A 12,208-nucleotide genomic window follows, 5' to 3' on the forward strand; every position below is an offset into this window, starting at 1 on the left:
AAGGGAGACATTCTGACCTGGTTGTTATGTGGCGTTCCATATAGTGCTTCAACTAGGTCAGCAGCCCTTTTCAACAGCATCTCCTTGTAGAGAGACATGTATAAAAAGACAACATTAAGATCTCCACAGGAGGGGAAAATTGTTCACTGCCCCATTTTGTAATGAAAATATGAACTGCAGCTACATTTTTGTACAGTGACAAGTGATTTGGGTGGTGTTTACCTTGAACCACTATGAAGTGTTCTTATTTTAGCAGTTTTCTTGCTAAACATACCTTCTGAAAATCAGGACCTTTTGAGGTATATCCAGTTTGTCACCCAAAATCATTAGTCTGTCACTTTGGAAAATCTCAACCTAGAAACGTAAACAGCACTGTTGATCATAGCTTTTGTAAATGGACCGATCACTGCTGTCCTTTGATTCAGGAGCTCTCCATAGTCCTGAAATTCGTGAAGAACATTGGGCACCTATGCATGTGCCAGACGCCTGCTCTGACGCATACTAATTAGCTGGAGTGTGCTGGAGTGTGGCTACGATTATTATTATTGATATTATGGTAAAGTGTAAGAGCTGCAGTCATTGATCAGGAGCCATTTTCCCTATGTTATACAAATATCAAGAGAACCCATTACACTTTACAGTCCAATATTGTTCTAGACTATGTAATACTAAGGTTGGATTTTCCTGACGGACTATCCAAGATTGGCTCGGTGCTGGTGAACCTCTCAATCATTATTGAGGTCAGCAGGATTCTGTTTAAAGGCAAAGAACTGCCACTTTTGGATAAGAAACAAAGATCACACTGAGCCATTAGTAGGGTATCTGCAGCTGATGGCTATCAGCTCTGAGATTGACTCTTAGCAAAAGAAATTCTGTATGCAACACATGGGCTATAATAGCAAAAAATTACTTATAACAGGGGTGTCCAACCTGCAGCATAGATGTTACAAATGGCACAGACAGCTTCTATGTGTACTGCACACAGATTGGAAAAGGAATAGGCAGCAAAATGGCAAATAGTGCATGGAGCAGGAAGAAAGAGATCTGGCAGGGAGCATGCACAGTGGCATACCGTGGGTCTCTTGCACAACCTCCTCCCCCTCCCCCCTGGGTCTGCAGCTGAGTGGGAGGGGGAGAGGTCCCTCGGCGGCTGAGCACAGTGGGGGAGAGAGGGTGTCCTCCAGCAGCTGATCACCAAGGCTGTAAATGCCAGCGGCAGACCCAGAAGTGTCCCCTGTAGGGCCAGGCCAGAGCCTGGGGGCATGACCTTCCCCCCGCCCCCCAGTCAGCACAACACTGAGCACTCAGAAGGAAGCAGAAAGCAGAACAGCAACTTAGGATCAGAATAGCACTCGGGGACAGTGCAAGGCTAATTTGTGGCACGTTTTCCAAAAAAGGTTGGTCCCCACTGACTTATAGCTGTATATTTAATACGTGATGAGAAAAGGAAGTTGGAATGTTATCAAATCTTTCACCTTGGCTAGTCTCTCTGGGTCACCAGGATGTCTTGGGATGACCTTCTGCAATCGCTGGAAACCATAGTCTATGGTAGGCTCATTTAAAGCTGAAAATAAAAACATTAAACATGATAATGAAGTGTAGGTATTTGGTGTTTGAAAAAAACAACCATGAAGCCATACAAGCATAATGTCATCTTGAAGGAATGGGGGCTGATCCAAAGCCAGTTAGCTTAAATGAAGGAAAAAATGTGACACCAATGTCTACATTGTCCTGAATGCTAGAACCTAAAAATACCAGTCACCTAATCATTAAGGTATACCACAATCACTGTGTCTAGGACAAGCTTGGTATTTCTGTACCTGCCATAACTAAAGTAATATAGCATCTTTTGTGTGAGGATCTCAAGACTCTTTTCAAAGATGTCTTCATTTTGTGGATAGTCCAAGTGAGGTACAGAAGTTATTAGTTCAGTGGTTATAGAACACATCTCCTGACTTCCAGTATCCTTCTCCACTTCCTGAACTGTACAGATGGAAAGTGTTCCTGCCTTTATTTGCTCAATGAACTACATGCTACTACTTATGCAAAATTCCTCAGTACAGCTTTATCTTGTTAAATAGGTACAGTGCTAACTGGGCACACAGGCATATATGACTGTTTGTTCCAATATGTAGAGCTGAAGTGACTTTGTATGCATTTCCAGTAAATAGGCTAGCAAGGGCACAAATGTCAAAGCAAGCAACAAATTTTAAGAAACTGCTGCATGCTATTTGCAAAGCTTCAAACAGAAGCATTCATAAGGGTAACCTGATTCTAATGAGGTAGGCTTGTTCAATCAAGGAACAGAAAAATGTGACTTGTGCACTTAAAAGTGCTCCAGTGTCCAGTTTTGACTGTTTTCCATAAGGTCTTCCTCAATAAACTCCAGACCAGGAACTCTGAGAATCATTTTAAAAACAGAGGATTGCTGAGAAGCTCATCCTTCAGGAAGGAGCATTTAATTTAATTTAATTTAGGTAAAGTTGATACTTTTATACAGTACTGAGCAGGATACATGTAAGAGACACACTATGAAAGCAATCCAAAACTGTTCTTACAGGCAACTATACATTCATAAAGTGGGGAGTAGTCTCTAGCAGATAAACTAGCAGATGGTGAGCCATGACCCTGGGAACTATGTCTTTAACTTGCAAAGCAACATAGGGTGGGTGTCTCAGACTGAGCACTTGCAAACTGAAGCCCTCAGAATCATGACCTACCTCTAATACTATAAAATTTCATCAGTTTAAGAACATCCAGTGTGAAACTACAATCCAAACTCAGATTGATCCAAACTGAACTGCCTACTTCAGAATAAAAAATATTTTTTTCTAGCTCTCTAAGTATTTTGCAGGGATAGGATGCCATCAAAGACATTCTGATTATTAAAACTTACAAATCAAAGGAAGATCTGACTTTTTAAGCCCAACTTGCATTTGTAAGTATTGATGGCATTTTAAATGAGAAATAAAAAAAAAAAAGACTGAGAATCTTGCTAAAAATTCCAGGTGCAATTCAATGAATTACATGTATAGAGGCATTTAGCAAGGTCACCATTCAACAGTGCCATTTTCCTTTCTCCTGTACTATTGTATTTACCCAAATACAAGATAAGATCCCCGCTCCCCTGCAATCAGCATGGGGAAACAACCCCTTGTATGTTACATTTGCATACAAGGAAAACTCTTTAAATACATAAATATCATTAAACTGCTGCCAAAAGCAGCATGTATTCAGTAATGGAAACCAAATATTAAATTGATTAAATGCAGCCAACACTGCCCATCACTATAAAGCACAGTCATAGAGAATTAAGGTTGGAAGGGACCTCAGGAGGTCATCTGGTTCCTACCCCCTGTTCAAAGCAGGACTAGTCCCAACTAGATCATCCCAGCCAGGGCTTTGTCGATCTGGCTTTTAAAAACCTCCAAGGACAGAAAGTCCACAACCTCTCTGGATAGCCTGTTCCAGTGTTTTACCACCTTTGTAATGAGACGGTTTTTCCTAATACCTAATCTAAGTTTCCCTTGCTGCAACTCAAAGTCATTGCTCCTTGTTGTGTCATCTGTCACCACTGAAAACAGTCCAGCTCCTTCCTCTTTGGAACCCTGCCTTCAGGTAGCTGAAGGCTGCTATGAAATCCCCTCAGTCTTCTCTTCTCTAGGTTAAAAAAGCCCAATTTCCTCTACCTCTCCTCAGAAATCATGCTCCCTAAACATTTCTGTTGTCCTCTGCTAGACTCGCTCCAGTTTGCCCACATCCTTTCTGTAGTGGGGGGCCCGAAAACTGAATACACTACGCCAGGTGTGGCCTCGCCAGTGCTGAATAGAGGGGAAAGAATCACTCCCTTCCATCTGCTGAGAATAATCCTAGTAATGCAGCCCAGGATGCTATTAGTCCTCCTGGCAACAAGGGCACCCTGCTGGCTCGTATCCACCTTATTTCCACTGTAACCCCAGTGTCCTTTCCTGCAGAGATGCTGCTTTAGCTAGTTGGTCACCAACCTGTACTAGTTCATGGGACTGTTCCATCCTAAGTGCAGGACTTTGCACTTGTCTTTTGAACCTTGTGATATTTATTTTGTTCCAATCCTCCAATTTGTTGATGTCTCTCTGAATCCTAGCCCTACCCTCCAGTGTATATCTTACTGTCCCCAGCTTGGTGTCATACATCAACTTTCTGAGGGTGCACTCCATTCCATCTTCTAGGTCATTGATGAAAATATTGAAAAAAACTGATCTCAGGACTAACCTCTGGAGCACTCCACTTGATACTGGCTGCCAACTAGACATCAAGCCATTGACTACTACCTTCCAAGCCCGATGATCCAGCCAATTTTGTATCTACCTTGTAGACCATTCATCCAACCCACACTTTCCTAGTGTGCTTGCAAGAATTTTGTAAGAATGGTGAGCCATATCAAAAGCCTTACTAAAGTCAAGGTGCACCACATCCTCTGGTCTCCCCACATCCACAGAGCCAGTCATCTTGTCATAGAAGGCAATCAGGTTGGTCAGCCATAACTTGCCCTTGGTGAATACATGTTCACTGCTCCTAATCACCTTTTCCTCCAAGTGCTTGGAAATGGATTCCTTGAAGACCTGCTCCATGATTTCTCCAGGGACTGAGGTGAGGCTGACTGGTCTGTAGTTCCCTGGATCCTCCTTGTTCCCTTTCTTACAGATGGGCACTATATTTGCCCTTTTCCAATCATCTGGGACCTCTCCCAATCACCATAATTTTTCAAAGATGATGGCCTGCAGCTCTGCAATCACATCAGCCAAACTCTCTCAGCACCCTCAAATGCATTGCATCCAGGCCCATGAGCTTGTATGTGTCCAGCTTTTTTAAATAGTTTCTAACCTGTTCTTTCACATGGCTCATATTGGGCAAACATGCTGTTAGGAACCTAGTACAAGCATAGGTTAGTGCAACCTCCCTCAATAAGTTTTATGGTAGTGCCCATTTGAGCACACTTCACCTCAACACAGACTCTTTTTAAGTCAAGGTGAGCCACTGTGTTGTATACATTTCGACTTTTTCTTCACTCCCACTGCTGAGCCGCACCTTTCTTTCCTATTTCCAAAGATTCCTGTTTCTTCACCAGCCTTAAATGTCTGCTAAATATCACCAAAGGGGCCCCAAAGAGTCCACCCAGATTCCCTCTGTCACCTCATCTCTCACTTTTATATGATTAGTTTGGTCCCACCCTCCATGAGGTGGAGCTAGAACAGATTACACTGCATCTCATCTGCATATAAATTTGGGCAGGATCCCAGGACTCCTGAAAAGAACTCCTGGTTCTAGTCATGACTAGGAGGGTAGGGTAATTAGCACATGGATTTTTGGGGGGGAAGTATCTGGAGTACACGCACATACTGAGTAGTGCTGAGTTGTGGGATCACCATGGCTTGAAATGCTGTCAACTCCTGGGGCCCAGCCCAGTGAACTGTGTAGTAATTCCTGAGCATTCTGGCTTTGGACTGATAACATACATAGTTTGGAATACATAGACATAGGTGCCAAAGTGTTGCTTAAAAGTGTGTTTATGGAGTATCTGTAATAAAACTCACAGCAGTTTTTAAAAAGTAAACTGCATCAGTTCTGGATGAACTAAGTCTATGGGTACTGTATGTGAATTACTATGGGTATGTTTGTTTCAAGTTCAGCGTTTTCAAATTTGCTCCTTGCTTCCATGTGCTCAGAGAGACTAGGTTCTGACTGTAAGGAGAGAGGGAAGGGGCTGAAGGGGGAAGAAGTTGGGAAGAGGCAGAAGGCAAGGGGCCTGGGCGACTGGTGCCTCCTGAGTCTGGCTGCTTTATTGTGAGTGAGGCTGAAAGTGCTTCACTTATCTCAAGACACATCCTCAGCACCTTGCAGGATCAGAATGTTGGACACTGCACAGAGGAAACTATTGGGTGAGACAGAATATTACTCTGATCCAGATTTTCTGTTTATCTGCATTTTTTTCAGTAGAATAACATGAAGGTAGAAGGTCATGAACTCCACTGAGATACATTTTATATTTACTTTTTATTAAATAATTATGGCATGGCACAAAGTTTAAATATTACAGGAACTGATCAAGAGGGAATTGAGTAGAGAAAACCCAGACCTGACAATTTAGTCTTGGCTATACTTAGAACGTATTTGCTCTCCATTGGGAGCCATTCTGGTTTGCTTAAGGAGTTTAATAATACACATTTCAACTGCCACAGAATCTAAATCCCATTTGGGAGGTGTATTTTTTTTGCCAATAATCTTGAGAATTATAGGCTACTTCTCTCAAGGGCCTATATATCATTACATACCATTTCTCTTCTTGATTGCAAGTCTAATTGGTTAGGTTATAAATCTTAGGCTAAGCAAAAGTTATGTAAAATGCACAGATTTTAAATATACACACACGCACACGCACACACAGAGTGAACTAAATATAACTACAGGTATACCTCGTTTTATTGCGCTTCGCTTTATTGCACTTCACAGATATTGCGCTTTTACAAATTGAAGGTTTGTGGCAACCCTGTGTCGAGCAAGTCTATCAGTGCCATTTTTCCATTGGCGCCATTTGGCTCAGATGATGGCTAGCCTTTTTTAGCAATAAAGTATTTTTTAATTAAGGTATGTACATTATTTTTTAGACATAATGCTATTGCACACTTAATAGACTACAGTATAGTGTAAACATAACTTTTATATGCACTGGGAAACCAAAAAATTCGTGTGACTTGCTTTATTGAGATATTCACTTTATTGCGGTGGTCTGGAACCGAACCCGCAATATCTCCGAGGTATGCCTGTAATGGGAATATCTAAAACCTACTTGAGAAAGAAACTTAATACTACCCAACATTATTTTTTTTCCAGAAGATCAACATGTACATATATTCTGCAAGACTCTGAGCCCCTGCTGGAACCACTGTGGGGGAAACACTCCTTGCTGGATACTTGTCTAACTGACCTCAAGCTGCTGGCCTCCAGTTTTACCTATGGGGGCCATGAAAATCACAGGTTCATGAGCCATACTGCCCCAAAAGGATGCCCACAACAATATTTCCCAGGCTGGTTAAGATGCCAGTTTTATCTCCCTGCCTTCTTCACCCTGGCTTGGTCCAAGAAGAGCCCTGATGAGACCAGCACCTGCTGCCTATCTTGTGGACTTGTTTCTGGCATGGTCCAATGAGCAGAACCTCACATGTATCAACATCATGTTTGCTGCTTCCTACCAAAATAGCACCCCACTAGCAGTACTCTTTGCTTCTCTCAGCTTTTCCCAAGAGCTGGGAGACTCTTCTACCTGCTCGTTCCTCATGCCTAATAGCTCCAAATGGCTAAAAAGAAGAGAATCAAGGCCATGCTGCTTATCACTCAGTGCAGGTCCCAGCTACTAACGAGGCCTCCTGGGTGGATCAGTTCCCCAGAACCATTGTGGCACCTTTGTAGGCAACAGCCCACATCGGGCTTGAATCTGCCAGGTTCCATTCTCTGAACCACACTAGAGCCACCATGCCATGGGGCAACAGGCCCAGCTTTCCTTCGGACTCCCTTTGGGTAGGCCTTACTGCATTATGCAGATAGCAAGTGTGAAGGGGGTGGGGAGAGGAAGCCAGTATCTGAGTTGGCTTGTGTAACGTGGTGATATATGCTGGTTTTAGGCATGAATAGCCCCTAGGGTTCTAGTCATGTACAGTCAATGTAAATCCATTTCTTTCAAAGACCTCAGAGGAGGTCAGCAAATCAGATTTGGTCTCAGGAAAGCGAAGGCAGGTACTCTGGACAGTAGATTTGTCTGGGCCCTATGACTCTTGCCTTCCAGGTGAGGCAAGGTGGAAGGTACCACAGAAGGAAGGCCGCCCTTGCAGACAGTGGCCTACTAAAGTTTCAGTTCTACTGGGATTGCCAGGTGAGGAAAGCCAGAACTAAGGCCAGTGCAGTATCCAAATGCGACAGCTGAAGAGGAGTTGGAGAGAAGGCACCAGTCAGAGGTGTCCTGAGGTAGGCCTTCATGGGAGATGCCAAGGGCTTCTGTTTGGGGTCCAGGGCTGCTGTAACAGCTGGACTTATGAGCCTGCACCTTGTTTTATGCCCCAGAAGCAAGCTGGAAGCTCGGAGTGGGTCTCAGGCAGGCTCAGGCGAGATGCTCTGATTGAAAGGGACAAAAGGAGAAGGCTTATTTCTGAGTAGGCCTGTGAAGCATGGTATGCTGCCCCTTAATAGAGAATGGCAGGACTATGGGGCCTGATCAGTGCAGATAAGCTTGTGCCCTTTTATGGCCCCAGAGGCACATCAGCAGCTTAGGCTTGGTCTGGGGCAGGTGCCATGAACACCAGATTCTTCCAGGTATGATCACTCTTACCCTTCTTGGGGCCTAGGGGCCCAGCTCCAGGAGGCAGCCTGTAGGCAGGAGTTTGACCTGTTAGTTCCTAATGAGACCTGGGAGGCAGCAGCAGGCATTCAGAGGCCAATGAGTTCATCCCAGAGCTGGAAACAGGTTCTGCCCTCCACCAGGGCTCACGTGGGCTCCTCTCAGAGGGAGAAGAAGGTCCTGCCTTCAACCAGGGGTCCAGTTAGCTCCTAATCAGTCCTGGGAGGGAGCTGCAGATATTCAGGGTCCAGTGAGCTCACCCTGGGACTTGGAAGGAAGTTCTGCAGTCAAACAGGTTACATGAGCCATCCTTCCCAAGAGAAAGCAAGGTACTGCTTCTCTGCAGGGCTAAGCTGGCAGAAGAATCAGACCAAGGGGAGGGAGCAAGGTGTCAGTGGGGGGCAGACGAGGCCCTGGCGCAGCTAGAACAAAGTTCTGTTCTGCCCTCACACAGGAGGGAGAGAAGGCCCTGCCACAGCCAGGTCTGCCTTTAGGTAGGGGGTCCAATGAGATCCCACAGCTGCCACGTCCTGACTCCAACCAGCCTCCAACCTGCTCCTGTCTGTCCCATGGCTGGGACAAGCAGGCACCATTAGATATGGATACACAGGAGAGCTAATTTATGGAGGCATGTCTGCGCTGTGGCTGTGACGTGCCAGGACGGTTGTGGCCATTGCTCCCATGTGACGAGGAACCTGTGGTTGAAACATAGTTTCTAGGGTCAGAAGGGACCTGAACAGATCATCAAGTCCGACCCCCTGCCACGGCAGGAAAAAGTACTGGCGTCAAACGACCCCAGCAAGGTGTACATCCAGCCTCCACTTAAAGCCCCCCAGGGTTAAGCTCCTGCCAGCACCACTTCTCTTGGAAGTTGGTTCCAGATCCTAGCCGCCCTGACCATGAAGTCACGTCTCCTGATATCCAGCCTAAATCTACCCTCTGCCAGCTTGTGACCATTATTTCTGGTCACTCCTGGCAGTGCTTGGGGGAACAGAGACTCCCCCAATGCCTGCTGGTCCCCTTGGACTAGCTTGTAACAGGCCACTAGATCGCCCCTCAGCCTTCTCTTGTGGAGGCTGAACAGGTTCAGGTCCCATCGCCTCTCCTCATAGGGCCTGCCCTGCTGCCCCCTGATCATGCGAGTGGCCCTCTTGAAGTGCAGTGCTCAGAACTGGACGCAGTACTCCAGCTGCAGCCTGACCAGTGCTGCATAGAGGGGGAGGATCACCTTCTTGGACCTGCTCGAGATGCATCTGTGGATGTATGACAAGGTGCGGTTGGCCTTCCTGACTGCATCCCTACACTGCCGGCCCATGTTCATCTTGGCATCAATGATGACTCCAAGATCCCTTTTTACCTCTGTACTGACGAGAATGGAGTTCCCCAGACTGTAAGTCTGGTGCCGATTGTTCCTCCCCAGGTGCAGCACCTTGCACTTGTCGGTGATGAATCCCATCCTGTTCTCATCCGCCCACTCCTGTAATCTGTCTAGCTCTGATTACAGCCTATTCCTCCCTTCTAGCGTGCCCACATTCCCCCACATCTTAGTGTCATCAGCAAATTTGAACGGGGTGCTTTTTACCCCCTAGTCCAAGTCACTGATGAAGATGTTGAACAGTGCAGGCCTGCATCTAAGGATTTGGTGACCTGGTCGTAGAAGGCCACCAGGTTGGTCTGACAGGACCTGCCACTGATGAACCCGTGTTGGTTGCCCCTAAGCATAACCTCCCCTGCTGGCCCCTCGTGGACATGCGCCAGGATAATTTTCTCAAAAAGCTTGCCCAGGATTGAGGTAAGACTAACTGGCCTATAGTTTCCTGGGTCCTCCTTCCTCCCCTTTTTGAAGATGGGAACCGCATTAGCCCCCTTCCACCACACGAGAGCACCACAAGTGCTTGTAAAGCCGTGCCAGGGGTCCTGCAGTAACATGCACTGCTTAAATTACATGCCAAGGGCTGGGCAAGAACTGGAGCAGGCCCTGGTCAGGGAGGATGCACCACACTGCCCTGGAGCCTCCTAGAGGAGGCTGCAGCTGCCCTCGACGGAGCAGAGGGGTGAAAAGGGGCTGGGAGCAGCACATCCCCAGGGCTGTTCCTGGTGCAAGTGAGTCAGCCCAGTGCCCCTGCCGCAGGTACTCATGGTTCCTGATTCCAGCATGGCTGCTCTCCTGCTGGCCACATAGGAAAACTGAGGCATGGAGTGTGACAGTGTTAAGCGCTTTGTTCTACCTCCCTCTTGTCCATCAGGGCCTGTCACAGCCCTTTCACTTGCATGGCTGGTGTGTGACCTACTGCTGGTATGTGTGCCAGCACTGGGAGCCTCATGGGAGCAGAGCTGGGACTCTCCATGAAGGCTTCCCCAGATCATTTGCCTGATGTCACCAAGAGCTGACTCAGGAGCCTCAGAGTGTCATAATACCCCAGCAGGGCTTTTCCAAGATGTCTGGGTGTCTGCAGGTGAAGAGAGCTAGGGCTGGCATCCAGCTGTCTGGCCCCTCTGGAAATCCTGCTCAAATGCCCAGCAGAGCCATTGCTCACAACCTGTGCCCCAGCTGGGGATGCCCTGTGTCCGACTGGAGCAGGCACATGCTGGTGCCAGGCCTGATTCTGCTGTGCTCTCCTGCTGCATTACCTCAGCCCATGGGGCTCCTGCACCATATAGTCTGAGGCTTTTACAACAGAGACATTAAAAAACAGCAGCTCTCTTTCCAGGTCTCCTGAGCCGCCCTGCCTTTGCCCAGCCAGGGTGGGTGAACCAATCAGAGACCCTGGCAATGCCTCTGTGCCAGGGCTGGCTGGAAGGTTATAAATCTCAGCCCTTGGAAGGGAGCCCTTGCCTGTGGGGGGGTCAGTTCCCAGCACAGGCTGAGACAAGGAATCAGGGTTGGCACAAGCTTAGCTCCCAGCTCTATGACACATGGCTCTGAGTCCCTGCATGGCACCAAGCATGAGTGGCTGACCCAGCAATCCACTCCCTGCCTGCCTTACCCAGGAGCTACTTGGAGCCACAGATAGCCTGGCCTGGGAAGACACTTCAAAGGCACCCATCAGGCCTGATGGCAGCTATCAGTGCCTGTCCTGCTGTTCCCCCAGTAGGTTTGGCACAAGTCCGTGGCTGCCATCCCTAGGTCCAGGTCAGGTCAGGTCAGGTTGGTCTATCATGTGTGAATCTACCCTGACTTTGGGGGTCACCTGATAAATTACCTCTCCCAAGTCAGGAAGCCTGGGAGGCAAGAGTCAGAGTCCTGGAAGGGTGTAGGTACTGCGTACCCTCTGCCTTTTGCACAATCAGGACATAGGCAGCTCCTGGAAACCACAACGTTCAGGCCTGACTTGCTCCCTGCACTGCCTCCCCCAGGATGCGTCTAAGACTCTCTGTGCCTGACTTTAGCCTGTAGTGTACAGTAGGACCTGTGGCTGGAGAGAGGTGCATCCTTCCGGTGGCAGGGTGGAGGGAGCCTGCAGCCAGAGGTGCAGTGAAGCTGTAGGGGCTGCAGTGGCTTCTGTTGGGGCTGCTTGCCCCTGGGTGCCCGTGGCCCCAGGCATGGCACTCAGGCATGAGTGGGGCTGGGACCAGCTCCGCTGCACTGTCAGGAGTGCTAGCTAAGCTCAAAATAGATGTTGCTGGTAAGTGGTGATTTATAGTTCCACTCAGTTACCATCACCCTGTATTAAACAACGTGCAGGGCAGCAGGGGGCCTGTGCCAAACCTGCAGGGGGCTGATGGCTGCCGGTCACTTGGGGGAACAACGGGACAGGTGCTGATAGCCAATGTCAGGGCCGGTGAGTGCTTGTGAAACTCCTCAGGACAAGCTATCCATGACTCCAAGCAGCCCCTGGG

General features: G+C 47.6%; 1 protein-coding gene across 3 annotated transcripts in view; it reads right to left on the reverse strand.

Annotated features, from left to right (window-relative positions):
- EBF2 (EBF transcription factor 2) overlaps positions 1 to 12,208 on the reverse strand; it is a 244,525-nt gene that overhangs the window by 19,877 nt on the left and 212,440 nt on the right. For all 3 annotated transcript variants that reach the window (XM_090054453.1, XM_090054451.1, XM_090054454.1), the window contains 2 exons: positions 1,476 to 1,564; positions 18 to 83 (listed from right to left, as the gene is read on the reverse strand). In XM_090054453.1, coding sequence (XP_089910579.1) covers positions 18 to 83; positions 1,476 to 1,564 — 155 coding nt within the window. The remainder of the gene's footprint in view (positions 1 to 17; positions 84 to 1,475; positions 1,565 to 12,208) is intronic.

This window comes from Crocodylus siamensis, chromosome 6, assembly GCF_052110815.1.
Source record: "Crocodylus siamensis isolate JL-2025a chromosome 6, ASM5211081v1, whole genome shotgun sequence".
Lineage (NCBI taxonomy): Eukaryota > Metazoa > Chordata > Crocodylia > Crocodylidae > Crocodylus > Crocodylus siamensis.